The sequence below is a fragment of the Tauraco erythrolophus genome, chromosome 13 (assembly GCF_009769465.1).
Source record: "Tauraco erythrolophus isolate bTauEry1 chromosome 13, bTauEry1.pri, whole genome shotgun sequence".
Lineage (NCBI taxonomy): Eukaryota > Metazoa > Chordata > Aves > Musophagiformes > Musophagidae > Tauraco > Tauraco erythrolophus.
In genome coordinates, this window is record NC_141477.1 from 8,473,989 (window position 1) to 8,490,282 (window position 16,294).

Consider the following 16,294-nt stretch of genomic DNA (forward strand, 5'->3'; position numbering starts at 1 on the left):
CCGTTACTCGTTCAAAACGCAGTGCCTCCTTCGGCAGCAAAGCGGAGCTGGGGAAAAGCACTGGAAAAGCCCGTGTGACTGAGTCAGAGAGAGAACCGAACCCTGAGCAGGGCCGTAAAGCCTTTTCCGCGCTGGCGCTGCCTCCGGCTCCGTCCCGCACCCACCGGGGCTTGTGGCCACCCGCGGATTCGAACTCGCGGCCTTCTCCCGGCCACGCTCCCGCCAGGCCACGCCCCCAGTGACGCAGCGGGGCGTTGAGCGCCCATTGGGCCGTTTCAAACACACACCCTGCCCCGTCAGCCTGTCAGGGCGCGTGGCCCCGCCGGAGGCTCTCGGGAATCCGCGCGGAGCGAAGCCGGGACCGGGGTATGACGCAGGCCTCGCGGGCATGCGCAGTGGCGGGACGCGCTCGCAGGGCGCATGCGTCGTGCAAGGCGGGCAGCGTTGCCTCCGCCCCGCTCCCTGCGCATGCGCGGTGTGCGGCAGCGGCGGGCGCGGGGGGGTATCCGGCCCGAGGTGCTCGCTCCGCTTCTGAGGGGGAGGCGGCGGCATCACCGGCGCGGGCAGCAGGGCCGCGCACGGGCAGCGCGTCTGTCGACGCCAGCGGCCGGGGGAACGGGCCGCCCCCGGCATGGGGCGCTGCTGGGGCCGCCCCCCTCGCCGGGCCCGGCGCGCCCCCAGACTCTGCCTGCGGCGCCGCCCGCGGGGCCTGTAGGGGCGGCCGCGCCGCGCCGCGCCGGGGAGAGCGGCGACATGAGGAGCCGCTGCGGCCGCCGGCAGTGAATGGGCATCGCGGCGGAGCGGGAGGAGCCGGAGCCGCCGCTGCCGCGATGGCTCAGGAGAAAATGGAGCTGGACCTGGAGCTGCCGCCGGGGAGCGCCGCGGCGCCGAGCGACGGGGGCGGCCTGAGGAGATCGAACAGCGCCCCGCTCATCCACGGGCTCAGGTGAGGCGGCCCCGGAGCCCGGCGGCGGCTGGGCCCGCCCGGGAGCGCCCTGCCCGGCGGGGCTCGGCTGCTCGGGCCGCCGCCGCAGCCAGCCGGGCCCCTTGCGCGCTCGGGCCGTGCCCGGTGCGGGCCCCCGGCTCTCCCTGCGCCGCGGCCGGTGCGTGGTGGAGGCTCCGAAACGTGGCACTTGTTTCTCGGAATGCCCGAGCAACTCCTTGTACCCGCGGAGCCGCGGTGTGCGGATCTCCGCGGGCTGGCAGGAGAAGAGTGCTTGCTGGGCTCCGTCAGCGAAAGTCGTGTCGGCTGAAATAAAATGGATGGCTTTGGATGTGTGTATCATACCGTTTAAAGCAAAATACCCCTTAGAAAGTTGTCCACAAAGCTTTTTTTTTTTTTTTTTTTTTTTCTCCCAGTGACAACTCGCAGGTTTTTCAGCCTTACGTGTTGCGAACTCGCAGGAACAGTACGACAGTTATGAGCCGTCACAGTATGGTAAGGAATCTTAAGCACGTTTTGTTTACACCTAGCAAGAAATAATTGGGCTGGAGAAATGAAGTTAAACTTGATTTGTATTTGCACTAGGCATCCTAGCAAGCGTCTAGGCTGCAGAATATGCATTTTTTTCACCTGTAAGTGCAACCTACAATGAAATAATACTGGTGTGTTGACTGTATGTCCCTGAGAAGACAACAGTAGCTGAAGCTATGTGTGATTCGTGGTGTTAAGCACAGCCTAAAAGTCGATTTGGGCCTGACCGTGGATTGGAAGAGAAAACTGTTGTTGCAATTAAAAGTTTTGAGAGAGTGTTTTAATTTGTTTTAAAAATGGAAGAGAGTTGCAAGTCTTTATTGACCTGCTTGTTTGACATGGCTGCTCTTTTTTTGCAAAGGCTGAACAGCAGACATGAGAAAATCATTTGAAGAAGAGTAAATTAATTTGCTGGGTGATCTTCTGCCCTCTGTTATATAAGTCTGGTAGTGTACAGTACTGCAGTTGTTTAACTTTTCAAAAATGTTGCATTTGTGGGGTTTTTTTTCACCCTTTCCTTGTCAACTTGGGGATCTACATTCTCTTTTCCACTAAAATTTTTATTTCTCGTCTGACAGTAGTGAAGATTAAGTATTGCTTTTCCCAAAACCTGTAGAACATGAAGTCCTGAAATAGGTTTCTTCTATGTTTTCTAGTCTATTCAGAAAAGCAAGATGGGATTTTAGTTAGGAGATTTCTGAAAAATAAGAATCCAGAGTTTTGGAACTCAAATCAGTAGGTGTTACATGGGCATCCTGAGTGGGAACTGTTGGTCCGTTTGTATGTGGTGGTCGCCAAAGTTCCAGAGGAATTAAATGCATAAAAATACATGCAATTGAAAAATAGCAGAAGTAGAGTTTTAGGCAGTGCTGTTCAAGGCTGAGCTGAAACATTGAGATTTCTCCTTCGTAACAGCCAACTGGTTGAGTAAGTTAGTACAGGAGTTTGTCATCTTACTCTAGGTAGTAGGGGACTATATAATGTTTGTATTTTCGTTTATAATATCTCGACTCATCTAAAGGGCGTGTGTAGGTATTTGTGTATTTGAGATGCTAAGTGTAGTATCTCCTTGCAAGTTTGAGATCTGTGCCACCTGCTGAGTGATAGGATGAGTTTGTAAGTGGTAAAACAAGTCTTTTCTCTTGGAGGTCAGTGCTTTATTTTTGCAACACTATTTGAATCATCCACATGTAGTTGTACAGCTCATTTCTAATTCATTAAGAACGTAGGTGATGGTAACTAGGATGTATGCAAGCTGTTGATGTGTCGCTTTTTTTTCAGTTGTTGTCATCATCTCCTATCCGTATTCCTAGTAGCCGACTTCATCAGATCAGAAGGGTAAGTGCAGTTTTTAGCTTGCGTTTAGTGACAGAATGAAAAGTATTATGTAATATTGAAGTACTTACATAATGGGAGTTGCTTTCCTATTGAGTTTTTGAAGTGCTACAGGAAACAAAGTCTCCTAAGACTTGATTTCAACCAGGAAGCGTCCTTGCAAGGCTTATTGTTGTCATGTTTAGACTGTCTTGCATTTATGAAGCGTTGCTTCGTTCAAGAGAAGCTGTGAGCTGGGCTGGTAGCAATCTTTTCTTTCTGGAGTGCTCCTGCTGTTCGTGTTTCAATTCTGGTGGCAGATTAGTGAACCACGAGTGTTATTCTGAGTACCTGTGATGAATCAAATGTTATGGGAAAACTTACGACGTTTATCTCCTGCAGGAGGAAGGAGTGGATTTAATGAACAGAGAAACAGCACATGAAAGGTGAGTGTTACAGAAACAAGATGATAAAATAGCCAGTTATCCTCTTTGTAGCTGCTGATGGGATTTTTTGTATTCTAGGGAAGTGCAAACAGCAATGCAGATAAGCCAGTCATGGGAGGAAAGCTTGAGTCTGGTAATCTCTTTATAGATGTTTCCTATTTAATTCTGCTTTTACACACAACTGACGAATTTAAGGGAAAGAGGAATTAACTGTGGAAGTAATTTAAGAAGAATTTAAGTTCATCTGCTTTAGCTGTTTTGTGCGTTTGGCCTAATGACTTTCCATTGGAAGGCTGTGCCCTGGGTTCTAAGGTAACTTCCTGTGCCAGCATTAAGTCTGAAACGTTGTGTTTACAGAGTGACAATGACTTGGACAAGTCTGAGAAATCTTCCTCCCCAAAGAGAATAGACTTCATTCCAGTTTCGCCTGCGCCTTCACCTACAAGAGGAATAGGAAAGGTAGGATAAGTGAAATACCAAACTGAGAGAACATTTTAGAATTGTTGACCAAGGTGAACTGTAAAGACGTGTAACTTTACAAATTGTTTAATATTTTTTTTTAAAAAGCACAACCAAACAACAACAAAAACCCCAACCCAAATGCGTGTTTTATTGGTTTCTAAGAATCAGATGCTTACCATCCTAGAGCCTGCAGATTTCAAACAGTGTGCCACTTCTGTCACACTGAATTTTTCAGTTGCTGCTATTTCTGTGATGTTTGGATGGGTTATGGTTCTAGGGAAGCTGGAAGAAGTCATTAATCAGATTTGGACATGATCTTCAGCTGCATAAGTGGGGGGATACATTGCAATTTTGGTGCTTCTTCCCCGGTATCATATGTGTAGAGTAAGAGTGTAGGCACAGGCCAGAAGCTGCAAATCTGTGTGGTGAGAAGGATCAAAATATGTCCATCATGGAAAGAAAAGCATAAAGTCACTGTGGAGAAGGACTTGGGTGTGCTGAACTTGCACTGAAGACTGATGGCAGATGCTGGAGAAGGGAAAAGGTGGATCTTAGATAAACTACTTTGCCCAGTGAGGATTACAAAACAAGCACAGCACAGAGGATCTGGCAGCTGTGTTTAAAGATGGACTGTTTGACCTTGTTTTCACCCTCTTTTGTGGTTCCGCGTCGGTACTGCTGCTATTTTATTGCATGCCTCTGTCAGCATTGCATGGAGCAACCACCTCCTGGTGCTGGGTAAATGTGTTTCTGGTGTAACACTGATGCTGGCAGCTGGTGCTGTGCCTTTGGAATCACAACTGTAAAGCAGTGGAGGACAACTTGACAGGAACGTTTTTGTGCTTAGCTATGGGCATTCATGGGCTAAGCTCAGATTAGCTGCAGAACCACGGAGCCAAATACTCTGCTCTACTCTGGAATAGTGTGTTAACTTTTCAGGTCAGATGTATGTTGAGTAAACTCAACTTGTTTGCTTAACAAGCACCTTGAAAGAAGTAAGTCTTGAGTACTGTACTGCTGCTTCTGAGTGTAACAAGTACAACAGAAGCAACTGTATGAATTAGAAAACAGTGTCTATTTCCATTTCAGATTTCTGGTGGTTTTGAATTTTAGGTTAATCTGAGTAGTATTGCATTAGCCAGTGTATTTTTGCAAGTTAAATTTTAATGCTTCTGAGATTGCATGTGATCATCTCTGCCTTATTCTGTATAGCTTTTCTTTCAGTGGAGATGTTTTGTTTGAAGAGTAGGATGAAACACTTGAGTGTTTAAAAGGAAATTCTGAAGTGTCTCAATGTGACTTTTTCTGCAGCAATGTTTTTCACCATCATTGCAAATGTTTGTGAGCAGTAATGGATTACCTCCAAGTCCTATTCCCAGTCCAACAAGGCGATTCTCCAAGTAAGTAACACCTGCAAGTTGCAGCTATACGTTGGCTTAAATTCCAAGGCTAGCACCAAGATTAGTTAAAGCTGATAGTAAGGCATTAAAAGAGACTTTAGTTTTATGATAGCTGCAATATTGCTACGTAAAAATACTCTGAAAGTTCGACCTTTAGCAATGGCAGCTTTTTGTGGGTGCTTGTGTAGGAGCCTCTGTCAGCTTTAAACTAGACTTAGTCACTGGTGGGGAAATTCCTCGGTTCTTCAAATGAACTTTAACTGTGTCAGCATATCGATTTTATGTAAATATTACACACAGTTTAGAAGTGGAATGAAATGAGGAGGTGATGCACCAAGGGAAGGAGAAAACCCTAGAAAAATTACTACAGCTTTGTGTGGCAGATAATCTGCTCTAATAGGCAGCCCTTCTTTGTTACCTGTCTATTTTGATTCCCTAAGCATTCCAGGTGTGCAGGAATAGTTTTAAAGAACGTTCCGTATGATGTGGTTGTGTTGACTTGATGCTGGGTACGGTGGTGTTCAGACTTGGAGCTTCTAGAGGCCTGACTGAGTTTCGGTGTTCTCTTTCTAGCAGGAGGAGTCAAAGCCCAATAAACTGTATTAGACCCAGTGTTCTTGGCCCCATTAAAAGAAAAGGTATGTGTATGTACATTGTCAGATGTTTTAATAGGGATGTAGTTTTGCATCTGGACACACTTCTGTGCTGTTTTTTTTTGTCATTGTCCTGTAAATATAATGCACTTGTGTCCACAGTGAAGTGGAATTTGCCAGTCGTAACTTAAAAATACAATATAAAGTAGCTAGACTAAAACACAAGAATGAAAATCTTTAAAAGCAGCTACTGCTTGAAAGAAGCAAGTTTCATGACACGTCAAATTAAATGTTATGAATATTTGTGAGCCCTGACGTTCCTGAGAGTGCCACTGTATGGTGCACATCCTTCAGGTCATCTTAGGAATGTTGCTTATCTTGCAGTATCTTCTAAACTTAGTACTGAATGTTTGTTTTCACTCTGAAAGTTCAGGAGGTGAGTGTTTAGAGAAATGAAATAGATCAGTACTCTTTCCTCCTGAAAGGAGAAAACTGCATTCTTTCCTGGAAGTATTGCATGTTAAGGATATTCAAATTACGTCCCAGAGCAAGTCTTCGTAGTAAAACTGTAAGATTGAGATGTTTACAAGGGTCCCTCTGGCAATGTTTATCCTTTCTGCTTTTTTAATATATATTTTTTTTTAATTAGGCATTCTTAACCACACGTAAAGCATATCCTTTTATTTCACAAGATTTATGTCTAGCCTTTGAGGAAAGTTACTGTTTGTTTATTTTTTTTTTTAGGACTGCTTGTCCTATCAGATAAAGAATTTTGCCTAATTTATATTGAATTGACAGGGAAGAGAGACAAGCTTCCTCATAGATGCCTATTCTATCTTGGCTGTTATTTTCTATTAATTTTAGAGGCATTAAAAATTGAGCAGAAGTTTGTCAGGCTCAATGATCAATAGGGAATTAGTATTTATACTGCATTGTTTTACTTGAAACATTTTACAATAGACTTTACACAGATTGTATTAAAAACAGGGCAGGTGAAAGGCAGAGTTTCCTCTGTGTGCTTTTGTGGAGCATCCCTTACCAAGTGGAGATACGAGTTTGCCTTTTTTACTCAAAATGTCAAGAAATTTTCAAAATGTTACTTAATTTTAAACCATCTAATCCATTTAAATGAACCTAATTTATTTTCCTAAGTACAGTCCTGTTACTTTCTGAATTTTAGCAGTAGCTTTATGGTTCATATTCTACAGACATGACACGATAACAAATTGGCACCACAGTATGTAGGGGGAAGAACACGATGTATTGAAGAACATTTCGCTGCTAAAGGGAGTCAATACTGGTAGACTCTATCAACGTGTTGTAGCAGTGCGGATTTGTCTTTGTGAAATTTTAGGTGGCAGAAGAGTTACCTAAGTTGGTGGTTTGGGTTTTCTTCATTCTTGTATAAATAGGTTTTGCCCATTCTGCTTGATAGGAGCTGTTATTCCTTCCCTTCAAAGAAGGGAATGTATCCCCATAGGCTAAAGGAAATAGGAAGTTTGAGGGAGTTATCAGTCTTTTATAAAATGAGCAGTAGTGTAATTCTCTTGCACAACATACTAATATGTACTGGTTTGCTCTAATGCTTAACCTCTGCCAGCTTTTCCAATTGCCACCAGCACTGCTGTGAAGTGTAGGTAAAAAGCCCGAAAATTTATTACTGTTTCATGTGTTTTTGTTGCCAAACTACAAATTAAAATATAGTGTAGCTGAGAGGTGGTGTGTTGTTTTTTTTTAAGCTGGTTACTTCCAAATGTGTCTGTTACGCAGAAGTTGTTAATGAGCTCGCTCATTCTCAGGGCAGATTGTACTCAACAGATAATATGAATTCTCCCCATCACGTTTAATCTTTTAGTGTCAGTAGATGATTACAGGTACAGGATAGTCTGATCCCTGATGAATAAGTGGAAGTGCATACACATGCCAATCTTCTGTTCAGCTCTTCTGTAAAAGTGTACACATGCATCAGGAGGGTGAAACTGAACCAAGCTGGCATTCTGATTTTCATAGTCACTGAGAACTTCAATCTCTGTATTTTGGCTTATGTCTGTTGCCTCATCTCAACTGCTTACTTAAAATTAAGTCACAGTAATTAGTTTGCTTTAGATTCTTTAGTCTTGTAGTCTGAGTAACAAGTACCTAGTTCTATGTCTTTTAGATTGTTATAGACCCTCAGGTACTGCTGAAGCATTAGTTAAATTAAGGATGGATGGACTGGATGGTTAAACAACAGCTAGCATCAAATTAATGTCTTACCCAAGTGCTTGGTTGGCTGAATTAGAGGAAATAATAGAAAATTAATTAATAATAGAAAATTAATTAATTGCTAGAAATGCAACCTTGCTCTGTTGTGGGACAAACCTCTCTTTTACAGTAGACAAATATTAAATGGGCATTCCAGAGACTCAAGTGAGTTTGATTATTTGCACTATTTTCCTTAGGTGAAATGGAAACTGAAAGTCAGCCAAAGAGACTTTTTCAAGGAACAACCAACATGCTTTCTCCAGATGTTACACATCTGACAGATCTCAGTTCATGGTAAAATATTTCATGTGCCCTGAAATGCTGAAAGAAGGAATGTGCGTTTATCACAAGCTTTCTTGTTTTGTTTTTATTTCTAGAAAAAAGTACTCTGTGCATAGCTTGCGAATGCATATCACTGGGAACTATTCCTGTGGGAGTGTGGTGTGACAATATTCCTGCTCCTTTATCAATTTTTCCTGAGCAGACTCTAGCCTAGATTTTGTGTATCAGAACTTCTATACCGAATATAATCGTTACAAATCCCTGTTAGTTCATGAGTGAAGTTACTTTGCCTCAAAGATGCTTCATCACTTCAGTGTGGTGTAGGCAGTGGTCGTACGGTGTCTGTGGTACTTACTGAATACTTAGAAAATACGTGTGTGAGTAGTTACTGCAGTTTCATGATTCATGTTGATACGTTCATGATTTCAGTGTTACAGCCTGTCTCCTTTCTGTATTACTGTCATAAAAAGCTGGGTTCTCTTTTGTGTCAAGAGTCAAGATACTGAGCATTTGAAAATATGAACCCTGTATTACTATAATTTCAGTTTAGCTACGGACTTGAAACTGCCTAGAAATATTTTTTGCGTGTTGCTTCTGGCTAAATTGCAAAAGCATCAATTTATGTGCCCTCTGGAATCTTGTATCAAGACTTCAAAATGTAAACAGAGGAATTCCTTACAAGGGAAAAATAGGTTTCAAAATCCAGCTTTGAGTAGTACAACATTAAAGAACATACTAGCTAATCAATGACATCTGTGCTGCATTGCTGATTAGATTCTTATTATTCCTTTCCTATAACCTTTTAAGGTTTTATTCTCGTTAGTTGTCACCTCCTTTCTATGACTAGTTTAAATCAGAGTCGTAATTTATTCTGCATGTTAAAAAATAAAAAATAAATTCTGCTCCTCATTCCCATGAGGAGCATGAATATATATATAACATGCTACAGAAAACAAGGAGTCTTCAGGGCTGCCAGTCTTGTAGTAAAGACTGAGTGGTAGTATAGGTCTCCTACATCTTTACAAAGGTGAAGGTGTGTTAGCTTTGTACAGAGTCATCATGCCCTTGTTACTAAACTTTTTTCTTTTTCCCCAGCCTGTCTTCAGATATTCTTGATGGGAGTAGCAGCAGTGTTGGCTCTTCCTCTGATTCACTGACTAAAGGCAGCATAACCACAGAGTCTCCAGTAACATGCTCAAACTCATGCTCTTCATTCATTTTGATGGATGATCTCTCACCTAAGTGACTTAAGTTCTGAGTCAGTGTCTGGCTGTGCTGTTCCCTTGTTGTACGCTCGTACAGAAAAATGAACTCTGGTCCTTGAACCATTAACATGAGGATTATTGAAAGGAAAAATTATTGTAACTGTAATCCTTGGTGACTTTCCAGTGATTTTGATATATCCGTTTAATGGACATTGTAGACCATATTAATGTCTGGTTTTGCAAATTTATTTTTTAAACAAGATGTCTGCTCAGATTATACTAACTTTATGCTTTCAGGAGCCTGCGTACACTTTTTGATTCTGAGAATAGGTATCTACCTACTAGCGTTGCAATTTTTAGGAAAATACTTCTATCGTTATCGTGGTCACTATGTCTAGGGAAGTAATTTGGTTCGGAAGGATTTGAAAATTCTAATTTTTTTCTCTGGCACTTCTACCATTTGAGTAAAACTATTCTTGCTTTTTTTCAGTCACTAGCCTCAAATTCTCTTCCAGAAGGGAGGAAAAAATATTTTCTTTTCTTAGTGCTGCTAGTCGTTTTTATTACAGAAGACCCTAGTGGATCTGAAAGTCTCACTCTATTACATTAAAAAAAAAGAAAACCCAACCAAAACCAGAACAAAATAACCAATGACTGGCACTTTTGCCATCAGTGAAGAAATAATACTCTACGAACGTGATGAAAATAGTTGCATGGTTCTGTCCCCAGATCCTTTATTCTACAGATTGTATGAAATAAGGTCAATATTCAGCAAGATTTGGTCAAGGAAGCTTAATCCATGCCTCCATCTAAGACATACAGTGCAGATAACGAAGTTATTTAAACTACTGTGTAGGAGAACCGTGTCTGGCACCATCGATGTCTCCTGTGGCATTGAGGTCATAGGTATTTTTGTGCCTTAGGGGACATTGTTAACAAAATTATGGAATGTAAACCGGAGGGGTGGGTGGGAAGAGTCCTTTGTGTACAGCTTGTGTATAGAGTGCTTACCAGAATCTGTCGTGGATGCTGCTTTCCTTCATGTTCCTTTCCAAGCGTGCGCTCCGTAGCGAGGTGCCGTGGGCGGCCCTGGCTCTGCTATGAGATGGCCGCCGAGGTGACGCCCTGCGCCGCTGCCGCGTGCAGCCTTCGCACCTCCGTTGGTCGTGAGCAGGGCAGACAGCGAAGCGAGCGTGGGATTTCTATGGAGAGACCTAAAAGTTGGGATTGAGTATGAGCTCTGCAAATAGTTTGGCTAAGGAGTTGTGTTTGAGCTGTGAGTAGTCTTGGTGCAGTTCCTTGGTCAGCCTGAGGTAAGACGATAGATATTTTACTTTTTAAAGACTTTAACGGGGCAAAATAAATCCGTTTGTAATCTACTGTGTTATGCTATTTATTATTTATAACTATGTAAAAAGTCTGTGGTGATGAATTATAGTATTTTTTTATGATTGAATAAGTTTTTTATGTTCAGTAATTGCTGGCTGGTTTGTATTTAATACGCAACGTTGTCTGCCAGAATCATAAGCTTCCATTTTCGAATGTTTGTAACATAAGTGCTTTTGTTATCTAAAAGTACAACTTCTGATCTTTTTGAAAGAAAATAGCACTGAATTTAAAGTAAGATTACGTGCTCTAAAAGTGAGCACAGTCTCTGGCAATACTGTCTGGCTGAAAAGGGGAGGGGGAGGACCGTGGTTTTTTCTGTTGTGAAGAAGCTGTTGAGTTTCCAGAAGACGTGTACATACCAGATTATTTTTAAAAGTGTTCCCATTAAGTTGTAAGAAGTACCATAACGGGCCAACAGTGGCACTGTTATTTGTATTATCATTTTCACCTGTGGAGCGTTAGTTCCCCACCTCAAATAAATGTGCATATTGTAAAATATTGTCCATTGGTGCCATTTTTAAATGAGTTCTACAGTATTGAATGTTGATTTTATTTGTACATGCGCAGTGCTATTTCTTGAATTTTTGATGTCTTAAATAGCTTAATTATTTTTTTATTCATGCTTGTATCTTCTCTGCCTTCTTGATGCTAAAAGAAGGCTGCTTTTACGTTTGCAAAATATTGATAAACAGTCTGTGATGATATTCAACGTGTTACCTGTGCCCCAGTTTCATTATACCGAGCTTTTATTGGTACTGGGATTTGGAAATCTGAGTAAGGGGTGGCAGAAGGGGGAAAAAACCTATTGCATGCTTTCTTAAAACCGAGAAGAGCATAGCTGTTGCTTATTTCTGGCTGACTTACCTGTGCAATTGATGTATTCCAGATTTGTTTGTTGGTGGAGAGTCTTATACAAGTGCTGGCCTTTGTAAACAGTAGAATGTAAGCTTCATAAAGCAAACGCACAAACGTTCATTCTTGTTACAGCATTTTTTTTAGCGTTCTGGCTATTCTCCATTCTTCAGAAGAGGTTGCTCTTGTATAAAATACATACATAAAGCACACACACTGTGTCTGTTTCAGAACGTATGTTGTGTAATGTCATAGGTCCCATCTGGGACCCTGTGCTGTTTCGCCACTGTCAGACCACTTGTTCATTTTAGTTTTCATTCAAGTTTTCGAATACTCCGACATTTGCACTTGATGGCACGCGAGCTGCTGCTGCTGCTTACAGAATCAATCTTTATTGCAGTGTAAAGGCTCGTACAGCATACTCTGACTAAACTGGCTAAAAGTTGCATTTCTGGATTTATTAACTGTCTTGTCTGTAATGAGTTAGGTACCAGTTTGGGGAAGAAGGCCAGCTGGTGCTGGTAGTCAGCTTTGATATGTAACTATTGACACTTACACTTAACAACTGAATTTTTTTTCATGACTTGACTGGACTTATTTGTGCTGAATTGCCATGATGAGTGTCTTGAGAATTCCTGTCTTTCTTTCCTCTTCCTCTTTTTTTTTTTTTATTTTAAAGAAGGAACCATTAATGCGTCTCTGCTGCTGAGAATCACCAGTGATGACTTACCTTTAATGCTATAACTGTTGAGAAGAAAGTTAAAATACCAGCAAATACCAGTGTAATTCAAGCAACATTTTAGATGGACTATTTTTAATATGTTAATTAGCACAGCATTACAATGTTGGTCTTTGTATGGCTCATTGACTAGCACTGCCTTTAGATCATATCCAAAGCACACTGAATCTTCATTTTGTGGCTTAAAATGCTGGAAGGATTTTACCAATGGTTCAGGAAAATGTGTGTGTCAGCTGTGGAACTCTGTGTGTTTTGATAATATCAAGTGTTCTGAATCAGGAAATGGATCACAGTATGCATGTTTCATTCTCCTTCATTGAATTTCAAATTGGGGATCATGGGCCCAAAAGCCTGTGTTTAAGGGGCTGTTTTTCTGACTGTATGTGATTAAGTACTTTCTCCTACAATGCAAGTAATTAAGCTGTCAGTGGGTGAGGATGTAAATCTGAGTCCTGCAGACTTTATTGGAAAACTCGTTCTTGAAATGCATAAGGAAAGCTATACTGTGTAAAAACAGTAAAGTGGGATTTTTTTTTTAAAGTCGTGATAAAAATATACTATTCATTTTAACAACTGAAAATGCTAAAAACATTTTAAATGTAAGACTTTAACTTGGTACGCTTCTCTTGACAGAACCACATTGGGGGGCTGGATGCAGAGGTTAACTTGAGCAGGCTTAGGCGGATTTGGAACTCTCGTATTCTGGTGCACAAACACAATAGACTAGTCTTGGGAAATCAGTTTTTGCAAATACTCACTTTCTTATCTGTAGACCTTGCTAATATATTGTGTGACAACAAAGACAAGAACTTGTTTTTCCTGGAGGAATTTCATCTGCATATAATCTTCCTGGTAACTTCATAATAAAAAAGCTTTGCATTAATATGTGTTCAAATATTTCATGAAGTCATAGGACTGTTTCATTTGCTTTTTCGGAGTAAAGGCCAAGAAATATTTTTGGAGCTATACAGACTGCCTCTTGTATTCCAAGGCTGTTACATAGATGGCAACTGTCAATGGTGAGTGGAAAGGGACTTTGTCCACCATTCAGTACTAAAGTCTCTCTTGAGATCTGCTAAATAATCCTTAGCAAATTCAGTGATTGGTGTAAGATGGGTCATGGAAGGTACCAGATGACCCAGTGTGAAGCATGTTGTAACTAGCTCCTTTTGACTACAAATTAGAGTTTTAGCCCTGAATGTAACCAAGACTTTCATGAGGGTCTGTGCTGTTCAGACTTAGAGGAGAAGACTCCTTGTTGGCAAGTCTAGGGCTGTTTTGTTCAATCCATCCCCAGAAGATGTGCTTGCCAGTCAAAATTAGAGCAGCAGTTGTCTCAGTCTTAGCTGTCTTTGGAGAGGGCAGAGTTGGTGGTTGGGTTTCCTGAAGGACTGGTTATCTAATTCACAGCTAGGACCTTCGTCATCAGGCCAAAAGCAAAAGTAGATGCTATTTTAGGGCAGGTCTGTTTTCTGAGGGAGTAAATCAACTGCAGAGCTGGTTGAAGCATGGTAGCCCGGGTTTACTTCCTTCTGCAGATGAAGAGTCTGCAGACTCTTCATCTTACCCACGTAAGCGGGTTATAGTGACAGGGCTGCTGGCTCGGCACTGCCGTTCCATAAATACAAACGCACACAAACAACTTTGACTTTCTAGCTTGTATGTGTACCTCAGGGCTATCCTTTTTATTAGTGTACTGGGCACTTAATGGAAGTCTCTTGTTTCAGGCCAAACCGTTTTGCATTAAAGCTGCTTTTTATTACTTGCTTTTAGATCTTAAAGCCTTTTGATACGGGGCCTACTGGGCCTTGGGTTTGAGTCTTGCCCCGGATTAGCATGCCAGGGCCAACGTTTTCTTTTTAAACCCGGAGCAATTTGTTTTGTTGTTCTTGCGTTATAAAGTTTGGAAATGCAAAGCAGGGAGGTTCTTGCTATTAACAAAAAATGCATGTTAGCTTTGGTGATCACAAAAGATTGTGGGATTTTAAAAGAAATAAGACTTGAAAAGGCAGAACAAAGAAATACCTATTTTTAGCGAATCGATTCAGCTGGTTTGATACCAGGCTCTTTTTTTAAATGTGGGCAATAGTCTTTTGAACATACCATTAGTAACACAGCAACAAAATCCAATATGCTTTCCCCCAAAACACTTCTCCTAAGTGCAAAGAACTTATTAATGAAAGACCACAAGTTTTGTTCATCTCTAATAAATAGAGAGCATGGCCTGTCTCGATCTCTGAATAAGTTCGCAGTAACGATCCCCTGTGATTCACTAGGCCCTTTAGTGACACCAGGCTGTCTAGCAGTTCTTTTCTGTCCAAAAAGCGTCATCTTACACTGTATAGTAATTCTGACACCTTTAGTCTCCCTTAGCTTACTTCTGAGGGCCGTGAGATTTTTACCCTTTATACAAACACAACTATCAGCTATCAATTACTGTAGAATTATAGAATCCTAGAATGGTTAGGGTTGGAAGAGACCTCAAAGATCATCTAGTTCCAACCCCCCTGCCATGGGCAGGGACACCTTCCACTACACCAGGTTGCCCAAAGCCTCATCCATCCTGGCCTTGAACGCTTCCAGGGATGGGGCAGCCACAGCTTCTCTGGGCAACCTGTTCCAGTGCCTCACCACCCTCAGAGTGAAAAATTTCTCCCTTATATCCAATCTAAATCTACTCTCTTTCAGTTTAAAGCCATTTAAACTGGTGACTGGTAGTGTGACTGTCTTACTAAATAGCTGTGGTAAAATTCCTGGTGGACTTCATGGACTTGTGTCTCATTTTGGGGTAAAACAGAGTTTGGGATTTTTGATTATTCTAGAGATAATGCAGTATGTGTCTTCTGGAAGAATTATCTATTGTGCTTTAATTCTGCGAGGCATTTGGATATACTTTATGCAGAAGTAACTCATACTTGAAAACATGAGTGAAATGAATCTTGGAGACGATGACACGAATTTGTTTTTGCAGAAGTTAACTGGATTAACCCTTGCATCACCTGAAGAAATCTCCTGCGTTCTGCCGCAGTCCCCACCACTTTTGAACTTTCCCCAAAGTTAAGTAAGTTGGCAGAAGTGCCAGGCTGTTATTTGTATGGGGTAGTTTACAATGCAGATTATGAAAACCCTACTGTGCTGGAACAAAAAGATTTTCCTTGCCCCAAATAATTTGCAATTTAAATTTGTCATGAGAACCACAATGTTTTATCAATGCAATGCACAGTCAAAAATTTTTTTCAGTATGAAAAAGTTAGGATCTGTGATACCCAGGTAGGAAGCAGGTGGTATCAAAAACTATGAACCAAAGTAGAATAAAGAATGTAACTAAAGTTAACTAGTCCAGATTGTAAATCTAAATGTTGTATCTGGCCTCTGACAAAGCAAACCCTTTGCTCTACAAGCCCCTAAAATTTGGAAAAAATTAGCTGCTGCCATGAACTTAGTAGCTGAGTCTCAACCCACGTTAAGTGTCAACACTTCTCTACTTAGGAGCGGAACCTTCAAGAATTTGAAAGAAAAATAAATGTGAAAGGAGAAGCTAGAATAAAAGTGCCTCCGTGCCTATGATGTATGAGTATTGGTTTGAAAAACGATACAGAGAACAAAGTACAGTGAGTTGAGACCAATGTGCTTTGAATAAGAGTTGAGGATGTGCTACGTATAGTACGTGTGACATCTTGTTCGTGTGCAAGGACAGACTGTGAAAGAAACAGCTTTGTGTGGGAGAAGCGACATCAAAGAGTCTGAAAGAACCAGCTCTGTAATAGGAAACATTTGCCTTCGCAGGGCTGTTAGTGCTGCTGGTCACTACTTTTTTTTTGGCTTTTCCTATTTTTTCCGCTCCTGTATTAAAACCCAGCAACGTGAGGCGGCATGGTAGGGTGGGCCAGATGG

The 16,294-nt window shown here is 41.6% G+C and overlaps 1 protein-coding gene and 1 non-coding gene across 8 annotated transcripts; both read left to right on the forward strand.

The window, feature by feature from the left end:
* The first annotated feature begins 800 nt into the window (after positions 1 to 800).
* On the forward strand, positions 801 to 11,784 carry PABIR2 (PABIR family member 2). Of its 7 annotated transcripts, none has more exons than XM_086619625.1 (10): positions 801 to 946; positions 1,360 to 1,438; positions 2,756 to 2,812; positions 3,191 to 3,234; positions 3,313 to 3,367; positions 3,592 to 3,693; positions 5,008 to 5,096; positions 5,670 to 5,734; positions 8,131 to 8,227; positions 9,311 to 11,784. In XM_086619625.1, exons 1-10 carry the CDS (start codon positions 831 to 833, stop codon positions 9,459 to 9,461), a joined length of 855 nt encoding a protein of 284 aa, XP_086475751.1. In that variant the 5' UTR covers positions 801 to 830; the 3' UTR covers positions 9,462 to 11,784. The 7 variants fall into 7 exon arrangements, with proteins under 7 accessions (XP_086475751.1, XP_086475745.1, XP_086475748.1 ...); XM_086619619.1 differs by having other exon boundaries at positions 831 to 946; positions 1,360 to 1,443; positions 2,749 to 2,812; XM_086619622.1 differs by having other exon boundaries at positions 831 to 946; positions 1,360 to 1,443; positions 2,749 to 2,812; positions 5,673 to 5,734.
* LOC147527911 (small nucleolar RNA U109) lies at positions 9,087 to 9,234 on the forward strand. The gene has a single exon (XR_015222524.1). It is a non-coding gene; the product is annotated as a small nucleolar RNA U109 (small nucleolar RNA).
* Positions 11,785 to 16,294: the final 4,510 nt, after the last annotated feature.

What these genes read in the sequence shown, in the direction of transcription:
- PABIR2 (XM_086619619.1), top strand. Translation starts at nt 831, where the DNA reads ATGGCTCAGGAGAAAATGGAGCTGGACCTGGAGCTGCCGCCGGGGAGC. An exon ending in CCGCTCATCCACGGGCTCAG is followed by an intron (nt 947 to 1,359) that starts GTGAGGCGGCCC and finishes TTTTTCTCCCAG; the next exon opens with TGACAACTCGCAGGTTTTTC. An exon ending in CTGACAGATCTCAGTTCATG is followed by an intron (nt 8,228 to 9,310) that starts GTAAAATATTTC and finishes CTTTTTCCCCAG; the next exon opens with CCTGTCTTCAGATATTCTTG.